General features: G+C 42.3%; 1 protein-coding gene across 2 annotated transcripts in view; it reads right to left on the bottom strand.

Annotated features, from left to right (window-relative positions):
- ADGRE5 (adhesion G protein-coupled receptor E5) overlaps positions 1-14,136 on the bottom strand; it is an 81,678-nt gene extending 67,542 nt beyond the window's left edge. For both annotated transcript variants that reach the window (XM_075272791.1, XM_075272790.1), the window contains exon 1: positions 13,804-14,136. In XM_075272791.1, the coding sequence (XP_075128892.1) occupies positions 13,804-13,855 (52 nt within the window). In that variant the 5' untranslated portion in view covers positions 13,856-14,136. The remainder of the gene's footprint in view (positions 1-13,803) is intronic.
- Between the last annotated feature and the right edge of the window lie 10,085 nt (positions 14,137-24,221).

Raw genomic sequence — 24,221 nt, forward strand, 5'->3', positions numbered from 1 at the left:
TGTACGTCCAAACTGCAGTTTATGACACATGTATGACACTGGTGTACCCCGGATAATGCACGTAATGTCATATGTGGGTATAAACTGATATTAGGGCACAGCCGGACACAGAAGGGAAGAAGGGTCATTTGGTTTTTGGAGCACAGACGGTTTGGTTTTTGGATGCCATGACACTTTTGTAGAGCTGAAACGCTAGTAAAGTGGAATCCCCTGATATGAGACGTTATTTTGGAAACTACACCCCTGAAGGATTTCTCCAGGGGTACAGAGAGCATTTTTAACCCCCAAGTGTTGCTATAACTTATTATCCATAAATGAATACGAAGCGGATTGTGAGAGGTGAAAATGACCATTTTTCCAGGAATACGTCCTTTCAGTGCGTAATATGTTGTGTCCACCTTGTATCAGAGATGAACGCTCTAAAAGCTGTTGTGCCTGGGATACCCGTTTAACAGTTTTTGGAGTGTCTCTGCTGACATAAGTCGGGCACAACATGTTGCACGCTGAAATGGCAAATCTGTAAAATTTTCATTTTTAACTTCTCTATCAGTTGCGATTTCATTTCTGGAAACTAAATAAATGCAACACTCAAGGGTTAAAAATTCTCGCTACACCACTTGATAAATCCCATCAGTGGGGTAGTGTCCAAAATAGGGTGACATGTCTGCGGATTCCACTTTATTGGCAATTCAGGGGCTTTGCAAAAGTGGCATGACGTCCAAAAACCAAACTGTGCTCCAAAAACCAAAATAGCGCTCCTTCCCTTCTGTCCCCGGCTGTGCCCAAACAGCCATTTATACCCACATATTGGTATTAAGTCCGTTATCCGGGGTACACCAGTGTCATACATGTGGGCATACACTGCTATTTGGGTACCCAGCAGGGCGCAAATGTGAAGGAGCAATATGTGCTTTTGGAGTGCAGATTTAGATTCTTCGTTTTTGGACACCATGTCACATTTGCAGAGACCCTAAAATTGCCCCTACAAAATGGGGTCACTTCTTGGTGAATTCCAGTTTACTGGCACCTCCAGGGCTCTGCAAAAACAACATGGCACCCAGAAAGTCCCTCTAAATCTGTACCCCAAAAGCTAAAACGCACAGTGGTCCTTCCCTTCTGAGCCCTGCTGTGTGCCCAAGCAGCAGTTTACACCCACATATATAATTTTTTGACCCCCGGGATGGCCCCTTAATAGTTTTAGGAGTGCAGGTCTCTGACAACACAAAGTGGGTGCAACGTATTGGGCACCGAAATGGCATATTTTTAAAAATTTCAATTTTCATTTTGTACATTAAATTTTTGGGAAGCATTTTAGGCTCAAAATGATAATACCTCTTGATACATTCCTTGACAGGTGTAGTTTCTAAAATGGGGTCACTTTTGAGGGGTTTCCATTGTATTGATACTTTAGGGGCTCTGCAAATGCGACATGGCCCCTGAAAACTATTCCAGCAACATCTGCCCTCCAAAATCCAAATAGCGCTCTTTCCATTCTGAGCCCCACCATGTACCCATACAGCAGATTATGGCCACATATGGGGTATTGCCGTGTTCAGAAGAAATTGTGTAACAAACTGTGGGGGGCTTTTAATTCTTAAACTATTTGCAAAATTAAAACTATGGCGCTAAATGGACGATTTATTGGGAAAAAAAGTAATTTTTCATTTTCACGTCCCAATGTTAATAAAATCTGTGAAACACCTGTGAGGCCAAAATACTCACTCTACCCCTAGACAAATTCTATGAGGGGTGTAGTTTCCAAAATAGGGTCACTTATAGGGGGTTTCCACTGTATTGGTACTTTAGGGGCTCTGCAAATGCAACATGGGACCTGAAAAATATTCCAGCAAAATCTGCCCTCCAAAAGCCAAATAGCCCTCTTTCCATTCTGAGCCCCGCCATGTTCCCATACAGCAGATTATGGCCACATATGGGGCATTTCTGTGTTCAGGAGAATTTGTGTAACGAACTTTAGGGAGCTTTTTCTCCTTTATCCTCTTGTGAAAATTAAAAATTTAGGGCTAAATTGACAGTTTGTTGGAAAAAAAGTAATTTTTCATTTTCATGGCCCAATGTTAATAAAATCTGTGAAACAGCTGTAGGGTCAAAATGCTCACTCTACCCTTTAATATGTTCTGTGGGGGGTGTAGTTTCCCAAATGGGGTCACTTTTAGGGGGTTTCCACTGTATTGGTTCTCTAGGGGCTCTGCTAATGCGACATAGCACCTAAAAATAATTCCAGCAAAATCTGCCATCCAAAAGCAAAATAGCGCTCCTTCCATTCTGAGCCCCGCCATGTTCCCATACAGCAGATTATAGCCACATATGGGGTATTGCCGTGTTCAGGAGAAATTGTTTAACAAACTGTGGGGGGCTTTTACTCCTTTAACCCCTTGTGAAAATGAAAACTTTGGAGATAAAGTGACATTTTAGTAATTTTTCATTTACACATCCCAATGTTAGTAAAATCTGTGAAATAACTGTAGGGTCTAAATGCTGACTATACCCCTTGATGAATTCTGTGAGGGGTGTGGATTCTAAAATGGGGTCACTTTTGGGGGGGTTTCCATTGTTTTGGTACTCTAGGGTCTCTGCAAATAAGGCATGGCGCTGAAAATTATTCCAGCAAAATCTGCTGTTCAAACACCCAGTGTCGCTCCTTCCCTTCCATGCACTGCCGTGTGCCCAAAAATCAGTTTACACCCACATGTGGGGTATTTCTGTGCACGGGAGAAATTGCACAATAAACTGTCAGATGCATTTTCTCCTTTAACCCTTTGTGAATGTGTTAATTTTGGGTCTAAATGAATGTATTAGTGAAAAAAAATGAAATGTCTAAATTTCACTGCCATATTATTTTTATTCTTATGAAATGCTTAAAGGGTTAACAAACATCCCAAATGCTGTTTTGAATAATTTGAGGGGTGCAGTTTTGAAAATGGGGTAATTTATGGGGGTTTCTATTATACAGGCCTTTATAATTACTTTCAGAACTGAAATGGTCCCTAAAAAATTGGTTTGGAGAATTTTCTTGTAAATCTGGAAAATTGCTGTTACACTTGTAAGCCTTGTGACGTCCAAAATAAATTAAAAGACAATCAAAATATGATGCCAATATAAAGCAGAGATATGGGAGATAATATTTATTCATGTATTTGGATGGTATGACTATCTGCCTGAAAAGCAGAGAATTTCACATTTTGAAAATTGCAATTTTTTTCAAATTTCCATCAAATTTCCTAGTTTTTTTATAAATAAATGCAAAAATATTGATTAGTGTTTACCACTAACATGAAGTATAATGTGTTACAAGAAAACAATCTCAAATTCATTTGTGTAAGTTAAAGCGTCTCAAAGTTATTGCCATTTAAAGTGACACATGTCAGTTTTGAAAAAAGAGGCCTGGTCTTTAACATACTTTTGGGCCTGGTCCTTAACCGGTTAATGACCCCCGAATGTAACATAATGGCCCCCACAGTAACATAATGACCCCCGAATGTAACATAATGGCCCCCACAGTAACATAATGACTCCCGAATGTAACATAATGGCCCCCACTTTGGCCCTCACAGTGCCCCTAGTGTATTATATGCTGTACTGGATGTAGGTTCATCTATGTATTGTCGCGGCTGCCATCCTTTACAATCACAATGTGCACTTGTATCAGTACTGATGGAGGCGCTCATTGTAGTTACTGGCACCCTACCTCCTCCTTTAGCCTTCGGGGTCTGGTACAGAGAGGAGGCTTAGAGCAGAGTGGTGAATGCGGCTCAGCACTCACCCCAGGGCACCACTAACTACAGTGAGCCTGTAAAGTAAGCATGGCGCCAGCGGCCGAGCCTGGGCATCCATTCAGAGCAGGGGGGAACCTGCCTGCAGTACAGCATGTAACATACCAGTGGCTTATGCTTACCCAACGGTGTAGGGGGTTAGACTGATCAAAGGAGATTCATAAATGGGTGAACATCTTATTTTTCAATATGTTTATCCCAATAACTTGCTATAGATACTTTGCTAAATCTGCAGCAGTTTCCTGTCGCTGATCATAAAGAGGGGTTTCCTTTGCAAACACAATGTTCTATACCTCTCATATCACTTCATCTAAAAGTAGAAACTTTGGTCTCTTCAATAGACTTGTCATGATTTCTAGAATTACTATGCAGCTGTATGACTAATAGACTTCTTCACTTCATGTCCTTGTTGGACATGAACCAAATTTGTATAGCCACATAATTGTAGTGTGGGTTACTGAAAAACTGCAATTACAACATGCTTCTTCTTTTTGTAGACTTCTTCTTTCCATCTACATGGCAGTAGAACACTATATTCTTTCCAAAATGGTGCAGAGCACAATATCTGCTTTCATTTAATAAGAAATGGCATGTAGAGACTGCAAAGTCTTTGTACTAGAATGTCACATCTGTCACATAACCACTCATATTCAACTACTTGTATCCATATTGGTTGAATAAGTGAAAGGGAATTTGCCATAATTAGTTTATATTTGCCACAAGTTAATATTTTTAGACTAATAATTTAAGAATATTTGCAATCGGAGGGAGTAAATGCACCACCCTCCTATTGTAATATCACAAGAGAATTATATACACAAGCAATACAAGCCATTCCTGTAGAGTTTCTTCTCCACGTCCAAAGGGTCTACATGTCTAGTGCATATCATATATTCATTGTCCTACATAGAAGAGTTATCCATTAGGACATCCTCTGCCCATGTTCACATTCAGATGCTTGAGACAGTGGTGTAAGTAGCAGTGACTGGGTCCCCCATCAAACTTTCAACTTGAGCTCCCCCCTCCCCACAGCATAGCGCCCCATTTCCTGGCTCCCACACAGTATAACACCCCATTTACACACACTATTATGCCCCATAGTGGCCCCTGCACACACTATTATGCCCCATAGTGGCCCCTGCACACAGTATTATGCCCCATAGTGGCCCCTGCACACAGTATTATGCCCCATAGTAGCCCCTGCACATACTGTTATGCCCCATAGTGGCCCCTGCACACGGTATTATGCCCCATAGAGGACCACCCATGAACAATTATTATAAGTATAATGATTGGAGACCCAGGTGTGGATACAAATATAAAAAAACACGGTTCCTAAAAGACCTCCTCTAGCTCCGGTGAACTCCCGACTACTTTCTATCCTCTTCAATGTTGGAACAGACATCACATGAGCCTGGCTGGTGTCGCTACGCATAATGACACTGGTGTGGCCCATGTGACATCTGGGATATCACCAACTAGGCCTGAAGGCTATCGGAGTGCAGGAGAGGTGAGTAACAGTGTTTTTTATGTTTCCCACCTCCCCTGGCCCTCCGATCATTACACTCCAGAGTCTGAAAAGACCTCAGAATATAATGATAGCAGTGTTTGTTGGGGTTTGCAGGGGGTCTAATATATGCAAAAAAAAAAAAAAAAAAGTAAAAAAAATATACATTTTTAAAAAAAGTATTAAAAATTCAAATCACCCCCCTTTCCCTAGAACACATATAAAAGTAGTTAAAAACTGTGAAACACATACATGTTAGGTATCCCCGCGTCCGAAATCGCCCGCTCTACAAATCTATAACAATATTTTTCCTGTTCGGTAAACGCTGCAGCAGGAAAAACAGTCAAAAGTGCCAAACCGCTGTTTTTTCACTGTTTTGATTCTGATAAAAATTTGAATAAAAAGTGATCAAAGCAAAAGCAATTCCCAAAAATGGAAGAACTATAAAGTACACTCAGCCCCGCAAAAAAAGACGCCCTATGCATCTCCGTACTCTTACGTATAAAAAAGTTACGGCTGTCAGAATATGGCGACTTTTAGAAAAAAATTTTTTTAACACAGTTTTGGATTTTTTTTTAAGGGGTTAAAATGTAAATAAAACCATATAAATTTGGTATCCCCGGAATCTTACCAAAACACAGAATACAGGGGACAGGTCATTTTGGCTGCACATTGAACGCCGTAAAACCAAAGCCCGTAAGAAAATCGCAGAAATGCATTTTTTCTTCAAATCCGCCCCATTCTGAATTTTTTTCCAGCTTCCCAGTACATTATACAGAATAATTAATGGTGGCATCATGAAGAAGAATTTGTCCGGCAAAAATTAAGACCTCATCTGGTTCTGGGAGCGGAGAAATAAAAAAGTTATGGGGTATAGAAGGAGGGGAGTCAAAAATAAAAAACGAAAATCAAAAATTGCCATCGGCGGGAAGGGGTTAAGCTTATTTTCTGCCACTGAAATGCTGTGAAAGCTGGAAATTACTTCTCTGGTTGGAAAAGGGACAACCCTTATAAAATGAGCGTAACAGAGTTAGGCCCCATGCACACAACCACAGTTTTTTCCCGCATATTATCTGTTTTCACAAATTAGTGTCTCGCCTGTACAAGTCTTTGGGATCATACAATAATTTTTTGCAAATTTGTGTTTATGGATGATATATAGATGCAATATGGACATGTTTATTACGGAATACGGATCGGTGGTTTTGCAACAGTAAGAAAGAAAACGTATGCATGGGGCCACTGTAGAGTTTGCCATAATTTGGTGGCAAATCTACAGCAAAACCTGCGCGTGTACAACAGATTTCACTCTCGCTAAATGGAAAGAGGTAAGAGGGTGTAAGGGTAAGGACACATGATCTGCTTTTGTCTAAGCTCCATGATCCTCCCATACACAACGTCTTTTCCTGAACAACATCACGGGATACTTTTCCAACAAAACATGGAGAACAAACTATCTCTCCACAAAATCTTCCCATTCTATAATTTCCCTATTCAAGCAGAACTCCGGTGAGCAGCAATAACAACTCTTCTAAGTAATCCCAAAGCCCCGCTTATAGAACTGCCATGGGTTTATGTGAACAAGGCTAAAGGAATAGAGAATTCATGGTCATGGTATACAACCATAGTCCCCAGTTAACATATTCTACTGTATATAGAGAATTACAACCTATGCAGTTTTCTTTTCCTAAAACACCCTTTAATTTTTTGAGCAGTTGTCTCAGTCAGTCCACCCTTGTGCAACAATGCGATGTGAGTTCACAGCCAAACCACCACTATGAAAAATATCCTTACGCTGGGTTCACACCAGCGCCTGAACTCCGTTTTCAGGTTTCCGTCTTCTGCATGCAGAAGACGGAAACCTGTCATGCCGAGTCCGGCCGTGAGCGCCGGTGAGTGTTTTATGCTCTCCGCGGCAAAAACGTTTTTTTTTTTAAACCAGACACATAATACTGCATGCCCGACTCTGTGTCCGCTTTAAAAAAAAAAAAACGTTTCACTGCGGAGTGCATAAAACTCTCACCGTTGCACATGGCTGGAAACTTTTCAAGCCCATTCAAATGGGATTGAAACATGCCGGCAGATTTTCGTCTCCTGCCCCTGTTTTGTGCAGGAAACGGAAACCAGAAGAAACCGCAGAACGGAGTACAGGTGCAGAGGTGAACAAGCCCTAAGAAAGAAGTGCACGAACCAGTCCCCCAGACCAGGACAAAATATAGCAGTAAACAAAAGAAAATGTAGTCCAGGACCGTTCAATTTGATTTGCTAAAACATAGCTTTTAATTAAAGGGGCTGTCCCGTCACAAGGATCCTATCTATACTGCTAGTTTATGTGGATTTAAGACTTTTCCTAAATGCATTGCTTTATCAAAACTGCTTTGTTTGGCCGCTATCTTAATTTATTCACTTCATTGTTTACACTCCGTTTCTATAGCCCTTGGGATTATCTGCTCATTTGTCAAGTGATGTAGCTGCCTGCTCTCAGGTAGGGGGGGGGGGGGGGCTGGGAGCAGCTCTGAGCTGTTTAAATAGCGGAGCTTCTCAGATAAGGGAGGGAGAGATGAGAGCTTCAGGATCTCTGACCTCTTATCAGTCGGTTTAATTGAATTTGGCTGATAAGGGCTGAGATAGGGAGTCCGTTACCTCTGTATGTAATGCAAACTGACTCAAATCCAGCTCTGCTACATCAGCTTCACACTGTGGTAATTCATTTACAACCAATCCCGTGCAAGTGAAACCCCGCCCACCTATGTGCCGAGAAAAGCAGGAAGTGAAGAGAGCACAACAGCCTGCAGGTTAGTGAACAAGCGTCATGGGAATACCCCTTTAAGTGAAAAAAATTAAAAAACATTCATAGGGACACATAGTACACAAAAATTTTTTTCATGAAAAACAAATGAACATGCCGAACAAAGACGAAAGAAAAAACAAACCAGACCAACGTTACATGATTAGGACAACTAACGCATTTCGAGACTCCTGTCTCTTAGTCGTAGCAATGTAGTCCACCCTTGTGCATTTTGAATTAAAGAGGACCTTTCATGGTTTGGGACACAGGCAGTTCTATATACTGCTGGAAAGCCCACAGCTGAATTCAGCGCACTGTCGGTTTTCCCGATCTGTGCCCCGGGTAAAGCGCTATCGGTCCCGGTACCGTACTGCTTTACAATCAGAAGGGCGTTCCTGTGCCTGTGTTCCTGTGGAACTGCCTGTGCCCCGGACCATGAAAGGTCCTCTTTAAAGCGTAACCTCCAGTAAAAGAAAACATGTGACAAGCCAGATTGTGTTGTCAGAAGTGTCTATGGTTAGTTAGAGTCAGGAGCCTGAACCTCCACCGATCACTAAAACGAAGGGAATGATCAGCTGAGTCTATATACCTCATACACTTTCTATGAGCTTGTATAGGAGCTGAGCACTTTTGCCCATTTACTTCATGAATTGAGGGTGGTTTTCAGTGACCACATCCATGTTGGGAAAGGCTTCCGACACGTCACTATGAGATGTCAAAAGTTTTCCAGGCTGTAGGTATGTTTAAAATGGGTTATCTTAGGGCCCATTCACAATGGGAGCGTATACGGCCTGCAAAATCTCATACGGCGTTTACTCCGTGTGAATGCACCCTTAACAAGATGACTATCCACTGTTCATAAGACTCACTTGAAGAGGATCCATTCAATCCATCAACTCAAACTCATTGTGTTATTTAATAAGCTCTGCTGTACTGATTCTGGAACAGTTGTTTTAGTTTTCTTCTCTAGCCCCCACCATTCCTGAGCAATCAATGCAGTTAGTTTTGACGACTGATATGCTAATTAGTCTCTCTGATGTTAAGGCAGGAGCAGACAAAGGGTGTGATTCAGAGCTCCAAGAGCTCAGAGTTGGACAGTGCCGGAGCTCAGAATCACACCTCCTTTTTGTGCTGTTCTCCATACCCTCCATTAACGGTACAGATCCTAATTATCATATCAGACACCGAAACTAATAGCAATGATTACTCAGGAACAGTGGGGGCTAGAGAGAAAATTCTAACTGTGTCCAATGTACTTCAATGCTGAGATATTGTCATTTTGTCAATATGCAAATGAGCTCTTTGGAATATCGAGGACATTACCGCTCACCGCTTCGAAGCAATGGCAACGCCCTCAATGCTCCGAAGAGCTCAATACTGCTCAGCAGCAGTATTAGCAGTATTGTATTATCCAATGTAGACCAAGTTACCTGCTCATTTTCAAAAGCGACCTTCTAGTTATTAAATTTACAGTTGAGTATGTAACTCAGACGTGTAGACACCACCAATTTGTGTAAACCAGGTCATCTACACTTATAAAAACAGCACAAATGACGTCTTGTTCCTCTGTCTGCCCTCGCTGTACATTGCACTCCAGGGCATACATTCAACTAGTTTCCTTCTGCTGGTAAAGATGTCACCTCAAACATGCCCACAGAAAAGTTATGCCTCAATAAACGCCTACAAGTTGCGAGACTGTGAAGGGTTTCAGATATTCTCATTAATACTTTGCACTGTTCATAAAGGCACATCAGATAAAGCCAACATATGAAGAGTGTTCAGTTTCCCTGTAGCGCCACAAGAGGCAAAGCCAAGTATTACACAATGTCCATTCATATCAGTTGTCCGTGTAAAAGGAGCGGGCAGATCGTTCACCGCAAGGCAAGCTATGCAAGGTAGATGACCACAAGGGTTTATTCACAAGTTTCTGCAAGGTTGTTTCATTTCTAAAACCAAATATTAAATACTCTTATTAGATAATTTTTAGTGAATTGAAGGGGGAGGGGCGGGGAGTAAGAGGATGCTACTTGTTCAGAACCTTTGTTTATCAGCCAGAGCCAAGAGCAGGTTCAGTACTCTGGGGGAACCAGCACAATAATGTAATGTATGGGCAGATATCATTCATACAGTTGCAGTGGCACTTCTGGGATTTTGAACATTTTTGACCTCGTCTGCAGTTGGCTGCCATTTTGGGGCTTTTTTTTTGTCAAGCACCACATTGGCTAGGACAATGTATGTAGGAGTATGATTGAGCAGTATAGGTTATTCATATAGCTTTGTATAACATCAAACCCTGCCAAAGCCAATATACCCTACCAGACACATAGTACTCCGACCTCGCACTTGTCATTATGTTACATTGCTCAGAGAAGAAAAAAACTGAGAAAGAAGAGTTCTGAAAGATCATTATGTCAGATGGAGACAATTGTACATTCACCAGAATTGGTTGTGCATTATGAAGCATAACAATCGTATAGAGACTTATGGATGACCCACATTATTGTTTGAGCATTCTCAGCATGCTACTTGTTCAAGGTTTCCCTTGATCCTAAACACCCAGCTTTCCAAAGAAACCTAATTGGAAGGGATAAAAGTATAACAGTGGCAAAAACACCTTTCAGCTGAACATTGCAATGACACCGCCGGATGATGTGACAATGTTGTGAACACACACTACACATGTTGACTTCCTGCAGCTGTATGGTTTGTGATAACTCATAGTTCTGCCTTATTCACACCTCAATTTTTCTTAAGCCAAAACCAGGACTGGGTCAAAAACAGAGAACAGATGCAAGTTTTATATATATAAATATATATATATATATATATATATATATATATATATATATATATATACACCTTATCTCTGTGTGGTCTCCACTCCTGGTTTTGACTTACAAACACTGAACCACAGCCTTGGTTTCTGTGATAGGTTTGCTGTATAAAACCCCCCCACAGATAATACATTTTGATAATACCAGGAATGTCAAACTCACTTTCCTACATCTAACAAACATAGCATTGCTGCATTTATGTACTGAGCAAGCTTTACATTGCAGACTGCACACATATTACTACATAGCTTACTAGACGGATTGCCTTGTTTGTGTATTGTGTATATAGCAGGAGCTTCTTAAATAAATGTTATGTATTATACCTACAAGCATTACCCCAATTTCTCATATCTGCCATCTTTGTTTAACTAGAGACAAAGTACATACCTCCCAACCGTTCCGATTTCCGTGGGACATTCACGATTTCGGTGACGTGTCCCACGGTCCCGGTTGGAGGTAGGTATGTCCCGATTTCAACTCAGATCTGCGTCCAAAGGAATACATACGCGACTAAAGCAAGGAGCCGTCACAGCTCAGCTCCTTGCTTTGCCGCTGCATTCCGGCTAGTGGCTGTGTAGACGCGGCGGGGGAGCGAGGAGAAGGTGAGTTTAATGTGTGTACACATTGAGGTGGAACATGAAACTGGGGGCAGATGAAGGGGGGATGGAATGACTCGGGGGGGCAGAGATGGAGGGACATGAAACTGTGGGCAGAGATGGGGGACATGAATCTGGGAGCAGAGATGGGGGACATGAATCTGGGAGCAGAGATGGGGGGACATGAATCTGGGGGCAGAGATGGAGGGACATGAAACTGGGGGCAGAGATGGAGGGGACATGAATCTGTGGGCAGAGATGGGGGACATGAATCTGTGGGTAGAGATGGGGGGACATGAATCTGGGGGCAGAGATGGGGGACATGAAACTGGGGGCAGAGATGGAGGGACATGAAACTGTGGGCAGAGATGGGGGACATGAATCTGGGGGCAGAGATGGGGGGACATGAATCTGGGGGCAGATATGGAGAGGACATGAATCTGGGGGCAGAGATGGAGGGGACATGAATCTGGGGCAGAGATGGGGGACATGAATCTGGGGGCAGAGATGGGGGACATGAATCTGGGGGCAGAGATGGGGACATGAATCCGGGGGCAGAGATGGAGGGGACATGAATCTGGGGGCAGAGATGGAGGGGACATGAATCTGGGGGAAGAGATGGAGGGGACATGAATCTGAGGGCAGAGATGGAGGGGACATGATTCTAGGGGCAGAGATGGAGGGGACATGATTCTAGGGGCAGAGATGGGGGGACATGAATCTGGGGGCAGAGATGGAGGGGACATGAATCTGGGGTAAGAGATGGGGGGACATGAATCTGGGGGCAGAGATGGGGGACATGATTCTGGGGGCAGAGATGGAGGGACATGAATCTGGGGGCAGAGATGGGGGGGACATGATTCTGGGGGCAGAGATGGGGGGACATGATTCTGGGGGCAGAGATGGAGGGGACATCATTCTGGGGGCAGAGATGGGGGGACATGATTCTGGGGGCAGAGATGGATGTGGGACATGATTCTGGGGGCAGAGATGGAGGGACATGAATCTGGGGGCACATTTTGTCCCTCTTTCTACTTTTCAAAAGTTGTGAGGTATGAGAGTGTAATAAGATTACTGTCAGCCTCAGCCTGAAAAGTACATTACACTACAATACAGAAGTACTGGTGGAGCCCCCTGCTGGACAAAACCCTTTGTGGGACTGAAAACAAAATGAAAAATAAAGAAGTGAAAATATTTAAAAATATTATTAAAAAGATAAACGAGACAGAAATAAAAACATGATTACTTTAAAAGAAGTCCAGAACAATAAAACTCTAAGTGTATTTGGTATTGATGCACCTGTAACAAACATTACTATAAAACTAAGACGAGGTTCACACCTGTGCGGACCCAAACAACGGAGAGCCAGAATGGTAACACACCGGTTACCTGTGAGCCCATAGACTATAATGGGGTCCACTGGGGGTCTGTTGAATTTCCTCCATTTTCAGCAGAGACTCCAGCACAGATGTGAACCTACCCTGACACATTACTTATCCGGCATGGTGAAGGTTGCCAAAAAAAAAAAAAAAAAATCCCGAAATTGCTGTTTATTGGTGACATCTCCAAAAATAGAGCAAAAAATGATTAAAGGTTTGTATATACCCCAAAATGATACCAATAAATAGAACTATAGGTCATCCTGTCACTAAACCATCCATCACACCTCTCGACAGAAAAACATATGGGTTATAGAACATGGAAACACTGTGCCAACCGATCACTGTTAGTATTATATCTACCTGTATATTCTGTGTACTGTATGTAACCCCCAAATGTAAAGCACCATGGAATTAATATAATAATGTACAGCACCATGGAATTAATATAATAATGTACAGCACCATGGAATTAATATAAGAATGTACAGCACCATGGAATTAATGGTGCTATATAAATAAACAATAATAATAATAATAATAATAATAATAATAATAAACATTATGAAATAAACATTTCATTTTTCCAAATAGTAAAACATAAAAAATATGATTTGGTATAGCCATAATCGTGTTGACCTACAGACTAAAGGCACCACTATAGGATTAATACAGTTTTCTACAATAGATTTACCAAGTCACACTAAGGTTATACGTTGGATTGTCCAGACTCATTCCATTATATTCTCATTCAGTTATCCCCATACAGTATATCATATGTTTCTTCACACATTATACCCCATAAGTGGAAATATTAAAATGTAATAGTAAGATCAGATCCACGGAAACAGATAACATGGGAAACATCCCCCAACCACGCTAATATACACGGACACATGTCACATTACCATTTATGAAAAGCGTCAGCAAGCAGATTCCAATATTCCCATAGCGTGGCATATCTTGTGTTCTGTGTAATCCAGTGTATCCAGGAGAAGTGAGTCTGTCTAGTAACTCTGCTATCTCTGTCTATACACAGCACCCTGTCTCATAGAGTGACTCCTTATCACAGAACTGGAATCTCCCTCCTCTCTGTAGGCAGTTGCTCCATATAACCCAGGGTAGAGTTTAGGGTACACTAGCACTCTACGCCCCCACTATCGCTCTCCTGAGCCCCTGTAGATATGGCTAGAGTTTACTCTGTGCCTCTCTATGGTATCCTTCCTGCTCAATGCCCTCTCTCATTCTGTCTACATTTAGGGGAAGTGACTAAAATAGGGGGGTGTAAAGTGAGGTCATCATCAGGATACAGTAATGAGGAGACATGGGAGGTGTGGAGGCGAAGAGGAGGAGGAACAGAGAGAAAGAGATAAGCTGCAACAAAATTACAAAGTAACTCGGCACGGCAAGGGTGGATCTTATGATTGTATGTATACCAGCTCAGCTTGGCAGGGTAACAAGTAAGTTCTGTGCTGGGAAGACATAGTCATACAGGGCATCAGGGCTGTCAGCGCATACAGTAGTTACAGAGGTAGAAAGAATATTGTTTTTATGCAGTACATGATGATATCAGCTAATAGGAAACCAAAGCCAAAAAGTCAGCAGTTTATATGTAATAATATGGAAGCAGGCGGACTATGGATTTGCTATAAATATTAGATACAAGAGTTTTTCCACTATTTAAACGTTAGCCTTGAAGCCTCAACTACTATTCCTATTATATTAGGTTCATAAAAGCAATGTTGTATTCATGTTGGGCAGATACATTTGTCAGGCACTGTAGTTAAAAGGAACCTCAGGAACTTTTGAGATATTGAACCACTAGAAATACATTGCACTGGTCATTTAGTGTCCCAAACCTTCCTTTACTGTGTCTGTCCATTCTGTTTGCTATTTAGTTAAATCCTCTAATAGGTACCAGTTTAAGAGTCTGCGCTACTTTGGGCATATGTAGGGCTGAGCCGATCTTGACTTTTCAGGATCGATTTTGAAATCCGATTTCCGATCATTTTTCATTCGAACCCGCTCTCGATCCCAATTCTGATCCAAATGCAAATCAATGGGATTTTTTTTTACTAATCAGGGTTCAGATTTTAAAAACAATCCTATTCACTATACAGCATGGAATCTAACAATTGAACACTTTAGTTGTTAGAATCCATGCTGTGTAGTGATTTTTTTAAAATTCTCTGGCTACTTAGTCCCCCCTGGTGTCCACTTATCTGCAGAGATGGCTGGTCCGGTGCCCGGTGTTTTCGTTCTTCTTCGCCTCGCTGCCCCCTGCCTCCCAGGTTAGGAGAGTGTGGGTGGGTACTGGGAGAGGAGACGTCACATCTCCCCGCCCTGTACCCGCCCACACTCTCCTAAGCCACAAGCCCTGCCTTCTTCCTAGCTCTTTAACACTAACCTGGGAGGCGGGGGCAGCGAGGCGAAAAAGAACGAGAACACCGGGCACCGGACCAGCCATCTCTGCAGGTAAGTAGCTAGAAGCTAGTCTCCTATTCGAATGAATGGACGCAGCCGGTACGCAGGGGGTTAAGGCTGTGTGTCGGCTGCTTCCATTCATTCCTATGGCCGCAGCGGAGCCTTCACACTGAGTATACACTCCGCTCAGAATGAGCAGAGCGTATACTCAGTGTAAAGGCTAACATTGTTAGCTTTTCCCACAATGCTTGGCCAGTAGCAGAGCATTGTGGGAAATAATCACAGATCTCGATCCCACCTAAAAAGATCGTGTTCGGAATTCCGATCGCAATTGTGAAATTTTCTCGATCGCCGATCGGAATCCGATCTTTTCCGAACATGATTGCTCAACCCTAGGCATATGTGCATTCCCCAATGAAGCCGAGGAGAATGAAACAAGATTTACTACTAGCTCTCAACTTCATTGGGAACTGCATCAGGACCACCAAAGATGATTCCGATGAGAAGGTCAGACTATTCTCTCTGTATGAAATAAAGGTTTTCCCTATACACAATGTGGCGGACAGGCTTAGCATTAGTAGATTTATGGCACAATGCAGATATGCATATACACTGTCAGCAGATACACAAAATGCACATTCTTGGACTGATCATTGATAATTCAGCCAGCAGGGCTGATAGTGATCTTGTATAGCGATAAGCTGTTTCTGACACAAAATCTGTATGAAAAATTATTTTAGAAGATTATTACTATCTCTGGCTTAAAAAGATTATCATATATGAATTTCCTGTGTTATATCATCCTGATATATTATCAGAACAAAAGATCTATGCACTCATCAATGTTTGGGGAAGTCTTTGCATCTATTTAAAGTATAAGATACTGGAAGCGTCTCAGCATTTGTCACTAATAAACTTAATAGCCTTCAAGTTGCTATAGATGACTCAGTGCTCAGTAAAGCAATATGCTCTTCCCTTTGGCACAATTCACATGTGCCTGGAGCCTGATGAGTCTCAGAAATGAGTTATTGAACCTAGAAATGAAGGGAGGTATGAGAAAGATATTGCCGGGTTGGAGTCCATAAATACCAGCTACATAAGATGCCACCTCCTACATACAGTATATAACATAGTCAGTGTCAGGCTGAAGGGCCTAGGGCCCACACACAGCTGCCATTACAAATTTTGGGGCCCAATATTGGCAAAATTGGCACCTCCCCAATATATCTTACAGTTTGGCCCCTGCACAGTATATATAACGCATACCATACAGTATAATGCTCCACATGGTATATAATGCTCCACAGTGCCACCCATACTATAATTCTCTACAGTGGGCCCACACAATATAATATGCTCCCCAGAGGCTTTTCCCCTAGTATAATGGCCACAGTGGCCCCACAGAGAATAATATGCTTCCCAGCAGCCCCACAAAGCAGAATATACTTCCGAGTGCCCTCAAGTATAATGCTCACAGAGCAGCCACACAGTATAATACTCAACCGTGGCCCCATACAGTATAATAGGCTCCCCAGGGCCCTGTCCCCCAGTATAATGCTCTGCAGTGGCCCCATACAGCATACTAGGTTCCTCACAGTGTCACCACACAGTATAATATGCTCCCCAGCAGCACCACACAGTTTAATAGGCTCCCCATAGTGTCCCCCGACAGTAGAATCCACCACAGTGGCCCCATGCAGAATAATATGCTACCTAGCAGCCCCACACAGTATAATAGGCTAACCAAAGTGCCCAACATCCAATATAATGCGCAAGAGTGACCCCAAACAATATAGTATGCTCCCAAGAGCCTTGACTCGCTTCAGGTGAACCACTTGAAATTTGTTTTGACAAATATTCATGAGGTTCTTCCTTCCAGTTCATTTCTAGTGCTATTATTATACTCAGGGGTCTCTTCAGACCTCAAAGTATAACAAGTGGAAGTCCAGGGGAGGTGATTAACAATAACAAACACTTACGCTCACCTTGCATCACCTCTTCAGGGCTTCCTCGCGTTGTACTGCTGTCTCCTGATGACACGTGTCCCGGAGGTCACCGCTGAAGCCAAATCTCTGATGTTATACAGTGACCCCAGGGAAGCGTGACGTAAGGCACAGGCCAAAAACAGCCAGTTGATATTGCTGGGGACCACCAGATACCCAGGAGTGCTGAGTATAAATGTTTGTTATTTTTGCTCACCTCCACTGGGCAGGCCTCTATTGGAAAGTGTCATATGCCACCGGGCCCCTTTCCATTAGCAATGTGGCCAGGGCTCAGCCATGCCTGGACCCATCAATGGGTCCTCGGGTCCTCCAGTGGGCCAGTCCGGCGATGAGCATAATAGAGGAGATTTATTAACCCCTTCCTGGCGCGGGCATTTTTCGATTTTCATTCTTGATTCCCCCTCCCCCTTCAAACCCCATAAGTATGTTATTTTTCCGCTCTCAGAGCCATATGAGGTCTTAATGTTTGCGGGCTGGCAGACATCAAGCATGTGCAGTAACCAATACTTTGGCTCTATTGTGCAGTTGTGTGTGGCTGGCAGACATCAAGAAGAGGAGTTACACAGAAGTGACGTCCTATGCCCAGAAGATCCGGAAAAGAAGACAGGTAAGTATGATGGGGTGGGGGGTGATCGGTTAATATTGGTGACGTTCCGTTTCCTAAAATGGGAAAATGGAACATCCCTGGAAAACTTGCCTTGGATAGCCACATGACTGCCTCAGGGATCGAGATAAATATAGCTTTTTCCTACCGTAAGTAATTTACCAGGTAGGCGGGGGGATGGGGGTTGTTTAGCTTAGATTAGAAAGAACAGTTTATCCTGGACAACCCCTTTAAATATTAACGTTGACTTTGTGGCTTGCTTAGCCCAATTTTCCAAAATGTTGCATTAAACGGTTTTTAGTGTTCTTTTTTAGGCAATTCTAAGAAGCTGTATAAATAGAATAATAAATGGTAAGTGACATCAGTCTCGTACATGTCCTCATAAGTCAATGGTAATGGATTTTATTAAGTAAGACTCTTCATTTTTGAGGATTTTCACTTTCTAAATAAGTTTACTACTGGGAAAATCAAACTGGAATTTGTACTGCTCCTGGGAATCTTGAGGGAGGAACATTCATATGTGGGAGACTGTTCCGTCCTTTGCATGGGATGTGTAATGAAAAAAACATTTGCCTTTGATGTATGAAATGACGACGCTAATCTTTTGGTCTGAGGAACACCTCTAAAAATGGCCTGCTCGTAACTCAGTGTAAAAATCAGCTCTGTGGGATGAAATACAAGTGCTCTTATGACGCTCGCAAGACTTTTCTCACCGCGTTTTTCAAGCAGAATGGGGGACGAAGCCCCTGAAACGTCACCAAGCACAGATGAGTGTAGCCTGGCTGAGTGTAAGTGGGACTGGTGGAGGTTAGCGCTCCCTTTCACTTTAATGGGAGTGCTGGAGATAGCCAAAAACTGCTTTAGTTATCACAAGCGCTGCCATTCACTGTTGATACACAAAAGAGTGTAAGGGGGTGTTCATACTTGCGCCTGGTGTCCGCCCTGTGCCATTCCGCTAGGTTTACACTTTCACCCTGAGAAAATGGACAGGGGATGGAAACCCAGTGGCCAGCTTTAAAACCCATTCATTTGAATGGGTTTTGAAAGGTGACCACCGATGTCCGCCTGCGGCCTGTGCCTGTGAAACCGATTTTTGTGGAAGAATACACAGTCTTGCAAGTCTGACTTTGTGTCTGGCTGAAAAAAACGGTTTCCCCGCGGAGAGGCCGCAGGCAGACACTGGAGGTCACCTTTCAAAACCCATTCAAATGAAAGGGTTTAAAAGCTGACTGCTGGGTTTCCGTCCCCTGTCCAGTTTCTCGGGATTAAGGATGGAAACCCGGTGGAATGGCACGGGGTGGACACGACGCAAGTGTGAATGCTCCCTAACAGGGTTGATACAGCTAAGGAGGTTTGTAAAATGGAAACAAATGTAACTTTACAGGATGAATAATGAAGACAATGGAAACTGTTCTGCATTAGCTAGGACTTTAGAAGAAAAGGATGTTAAAATGAGTGCCAGTGCAACCAGGAAGAAGGGAAGACAAGTAGAAAGCTCAGTTGTATGACTAGAGGTATAACAAGTAGAGAGAGAGAGAGATAGATTGTGATTCGCTGTATAGAGTGATAATAAGACCACAGCTGGAATATTGTGCCCAGGTCTGGAGACCTTAAAAATGCATAAATAAAATTGGAATGGATGCAAAGGAAGGATATTATAAAATTGAGAAAGAGACATGAGGAGAGACTCAAAATAATCTGTATGAGGGGAGGAATAAATGAAACCTTTAAAGGGTCAGTTCACAAAGCGGAAAATGAAGAGGAAATTCCTTAATTTTCTGCCACTGGAATTTTCGTGCGGGCTAGCCGCGATGGGATGCCGACGCAGTGCATTGGTATTCTGTAACGGCATCCTGCTCCTCATTAGGCCCAATGAATGGGCCTAAGTAGAAGAGAATGTTTTCCGCATCCTGCTTTGATCTCTGCCTCTCATTGAAAGCAATGGGAGGCAGATTCGGGAGGAATCTACTCCGGATTTGGGGACGGAATCCGCCCCCAAATCCACGACAAATTCCTCTGTGTGAACTGACCCTTAAAGGGTAACTCCCATTTCATTTATTTATTTATTTATTTTTTTAAATGTAGATTGTGAGCCCCACATAGAGCTCACAATGTACATTTTTCCCTATCAGTATGTCTTTGGAATATGGGATGGAAATCCATGCAAACACGGGGAGAACATACAAACTCCTTGCAGATGGTTTTATGCCCTTGGCGGGATTTGAACACCAGGACTCCACTGAGCCACCGTGTGGCCCCTTATTTATTTATTTATTTATTTCACGCTATTGTGTTGGGAAAGTTTGGAGAACATATTTGTAATATACTTAATTAACCTATCTAACTTCCTTTTTACTAGAAATCACTCTGTAAAGTTCCCAGTAGCTATGCTGTAACTAAGCAGTGCCAAGTGCACTCTGACCCCACACCGGTGCGCAATGTAGCATGTAGCATTCTCCAAAGCGATGATGATGATTGCCACATCAAATGGCTGTATCTCTAGTTTTATGTAACCTACAAAAATATTTATTGGATCACCTGAGAACTGAGATTCTTCAGCTCTAGCTGTATTAAAAATGGAGATATTGTTGAGTGTGCTTTAGCTCATGATATCTCAGGTTATGTTATAGCTGATGCTCCAGGCAGTATATGAAATGTTTCATGTGATACCAAAACTATTTTTCTAGATTGTATGAAGCCAGAGATAAAGTCATTTGGAGTGACCATTCCCCTTTTGGCAAATGCTACAGCTCTACATTCTGGAATAATTCACACACAAACAAGGGCTAATAATATGCCAGATTGTGTACCATGTACCAAACTGACACCGTATTCTGGGGTTCAGAGACTACCATGGAATTGACCGATTAGAAGGCTGTATGTGAATTAAAACATTCACTTTGACAGAATCTACATTGCCAGGTAAAAAGTTGGTGGAACAAAGTTTCACTTGAAAAATATGAGGAGAAGCCATGGGTTGCGGGTCAGACGTTTCCATAATTTGGAACTGATAACATTGGTTTTGTCACCCGATGGGAAAACATTTTTGGCGTGTGTAGCAAAGAATTCATTGAATATAAATATAAATCCAGACTATTTGAAGATTTATCCATGGATATTAATAGGATAGAACAAGAACTACAGAAACGCTTGACCTCTTTTGAAGTGCATCCTATCCAAAAAGAAATGGATGATCTGCTCACATTTTGGAAAAAGCAACTACAACACATTAAAAGCAAAAAAATCCATTGGGATCTACTGGATGTGCAGAATAACAGGGTGTATAAATGGCGCAATATAAGGGGTAATTTAAGAAGTAGATTTGCTTCTGTGTCCTCATTGAGCTCGGCAGGAGGCGATTCTAACATCTCATTTAGGAACAAAGACAGATATCAAACCCGTCAGCTTAAACACAAACAAAATCCAGGTGATGTGGCACCGAGAAGAAGACAACTGGCGACTGTGATGTTAGATGCGGATACTATATGTGGGAGAGGTTCCTTACAGGTGATTAATCTCTCAAATAAATGGCTCACAATTACATGTTTCAAGTTTGGGTTTGAGCTTCTCTCCTTCTTCAAGGTTTGATTTATTCACCACCATGAAGGACCTTCATTTATTCGCAAGAAAACTCATTTTTAAAAAGATATTTCATAAGGCGTTCCTCACGACTTTAGAGAAAGAACAGGATGCGGTACACATACTACAAGATCTACTGAGGAACAACAACAAAACAGAAGGAGCATGTTTCCTCAGACCATCATTCCCACAGCCAAACGTTTTCCAGCACTTACATCTGATACTAACGGTGGTGGTTCTCTCCTTATGGAGTGACGATATCCCCTCAACCCTGTCTAAGCCTCTCACCTTTGCCAGATCAGTCCTCTCTACGCCAAGCTGATGAAATGCAAATACATGGAAACGGCTGTCCTTGGCTGAGAAGACTGTATCTGGTATAATCCCAAGATCATTGCAAACAAAGGCCTCTGAGAAGGTTGGCATGATGTTAAAGGGAGCGCCCTCTATTGGATGTCTTGACTGAGACTCTGTCTTCCTAATTACATCATGGAAGTCATATTTGCATATACTTCCCATCTGACACTAACGTGAACCTTTTTGTAAAATTGGTTAGTAGGGACATTGAAAGTATACCCATGAGTATATGTAATGATGATTGTACACCCCAACATAGACAAGCCATTCGTGAGTTATCAGAAATGAGGGACTTTTTATATGCTCCCCAAAATTCACTAGAGTCCCACCTGCCCCTCTGGTCGTCCCATCGTGTCTTGTACTAATGGGCTAGGTGAGTCCATCAGTAAATTTGTGGATTTCCATTTACAGCCATTAGTGGAAACTCTTCTCTCCCAGACATGATTGATATTCTCCGTAAGCTGGATGACATTCATGTGGCTCGTACATGTAATGTGGAATCCCTCTACACTTCCATCAAACACACGCATGGCTTGGTGGCAGGTAGAGTGTTTATTCTGATGTTTGACATGGACAGAGATTTAGATGAGTTTTTGTTGGCCCATAATGTTTTGATGTTTGGGGATTCTTCCTACAGCTCCAGGGAACAGCCATGCTCCTAATCATACATTGGTTACCCACCCCGTGTGTTTCCCACTTATGAATCCCTTTGTCTATAAATCTGGTAGATTATTTTTGTTTTTATAAAATGAAATTGTTTTATAATCTAGTGGTTGTGATTTTTTGGTTTTAACTGTACATACTGGAAATACAAAGGTGTATGACTATCCTGGTAACAGCTCAGTTAGGAGGTTGCTAGAGAGAATTTTAGGCCTGTTTTCTATTGAAAGAAAGCTAGATAGGTTAGGTTAAATTAGTATATTTCAAAAATGTTCACCTAACAACCCCGAAGACAATATTAAAAAAAAAAAAAAAAAAAAAGTAAAATGGGAACTACACTTTAGATATCTTAAAGGTAGGGGGTGTGACTAGCACTTAACATAGCCATTCGCATGTGAGCGGAGATCCATCTAGAGCCCATTCTAATCTAGTATGTCTCCAAGAGACCCATTTAACACCAGACAGTTCTAGACAGCTTCAGAAGTCCTGGGTTCAGTGGGCTACCCATTATATGCACACTTCATATTTTAGGGGGCTATCCATTCTGATACACCGTGTTGATTTGCAGCCTATATGCACATTTGATTCACATCAAGATGTCTTTCTCAGATACTCCTGCCCTGACAAGATGGCATGCTAATTTTTCTGCCCTCACAGATGAGATCTTTCAAAATGTCCTCGAATCACCCCAACTTGTGTTACCCTCAGTTAATAATAAATTAATCCAAACGTATATTCTACACCAATCCTACATGATCCCCTCCTGTCTGTATAAAATGGGACTATTGCCCCACCCGAGCTTCCTTAGGTGACCCTGCCCACAGTCAGAATTTGGATGTGTCCAGTTGTGTAGAGTTTCTGGAAAGGGGTCGTGGATCTCCTGGTAGAATTTCTGAATAGGCCTATACTACTAACCCCTGAACTTTGCCTTCTTGGCATATTAGATAAGGAGGTCCGGCTGCACCATGGTAGGGTCTTTCTGTGAGAATCTTTGTTTTATGCCAGAAAAGCCATGGCACTCTGATGGTTGGCTCCGTAAACTCCGTCAGTTCGTCCGTGGAGGAAGCTTGTAAGTTCTGTTCTCCGTTTTAACCAGATAGGGGAGGGGATGTCTTCAAAAGTTCCATAAGTGATGGGGACCATGGAGCAATAAGTCAATACACAGTCCCATCATTCCGATCGGCCAGGAGCATCCACGACTTCTCTATTCTATTGCACTGTGTTTTTGATAACCGCTTGACTTTTGGAATAGTAAGTTGTGCCCCATTTTATAACCTCTGTATATTCCTTTTGCCCTACTGTGCCTTCTTTGCTGGTTTCGCTTGTGCTGATAGCGCTATTTATCGTCTGTGGGGTGTTAGTGTGGCGGTATGTGTGCTTTTGTTTCTTTTCTTATCTCTTGTTCCTGGGAATTTACTGTATCAGCTTGCTTCTTATGTACCACCTGCTTTATGACACTGCTTTTATTATTATGACTTTTGATAAACCGAGCTTAAAAACTAAATATATTAAAGGGAAGGTTGTGTTTTTTTTTTTTTTTTAATAAAACACAAAAAAACAGGGGCACAATCTGCAAGTAGTTGGAGGAATATCATAAGCAAATTCAGGGAATATTATTTTACTGAACCAGCAGATTTGGTTTGGAAGTCAGCAGTGGTTCTCAGGGCGCAGTATGCATACCAAAAGGGGTGTGGGATACAAC

Source organism: Leptodactylus fuscus, chromosome 5 (genome assembly GCF_031893055.1).
Source record: "Leptodactylus fuscus isolate aLepFus1 chromosome 5, aLepFus1.hap2, whole genome shotgun sequence".
In the NCBI taxonomy this organism is placed as follows: domain Eukaryota; kingdom Metazoa; phylum Chordata; class Amphibia; order Anura; family Leptodactylidae; genus Leptodactylus; species Leptodactylus fuscus.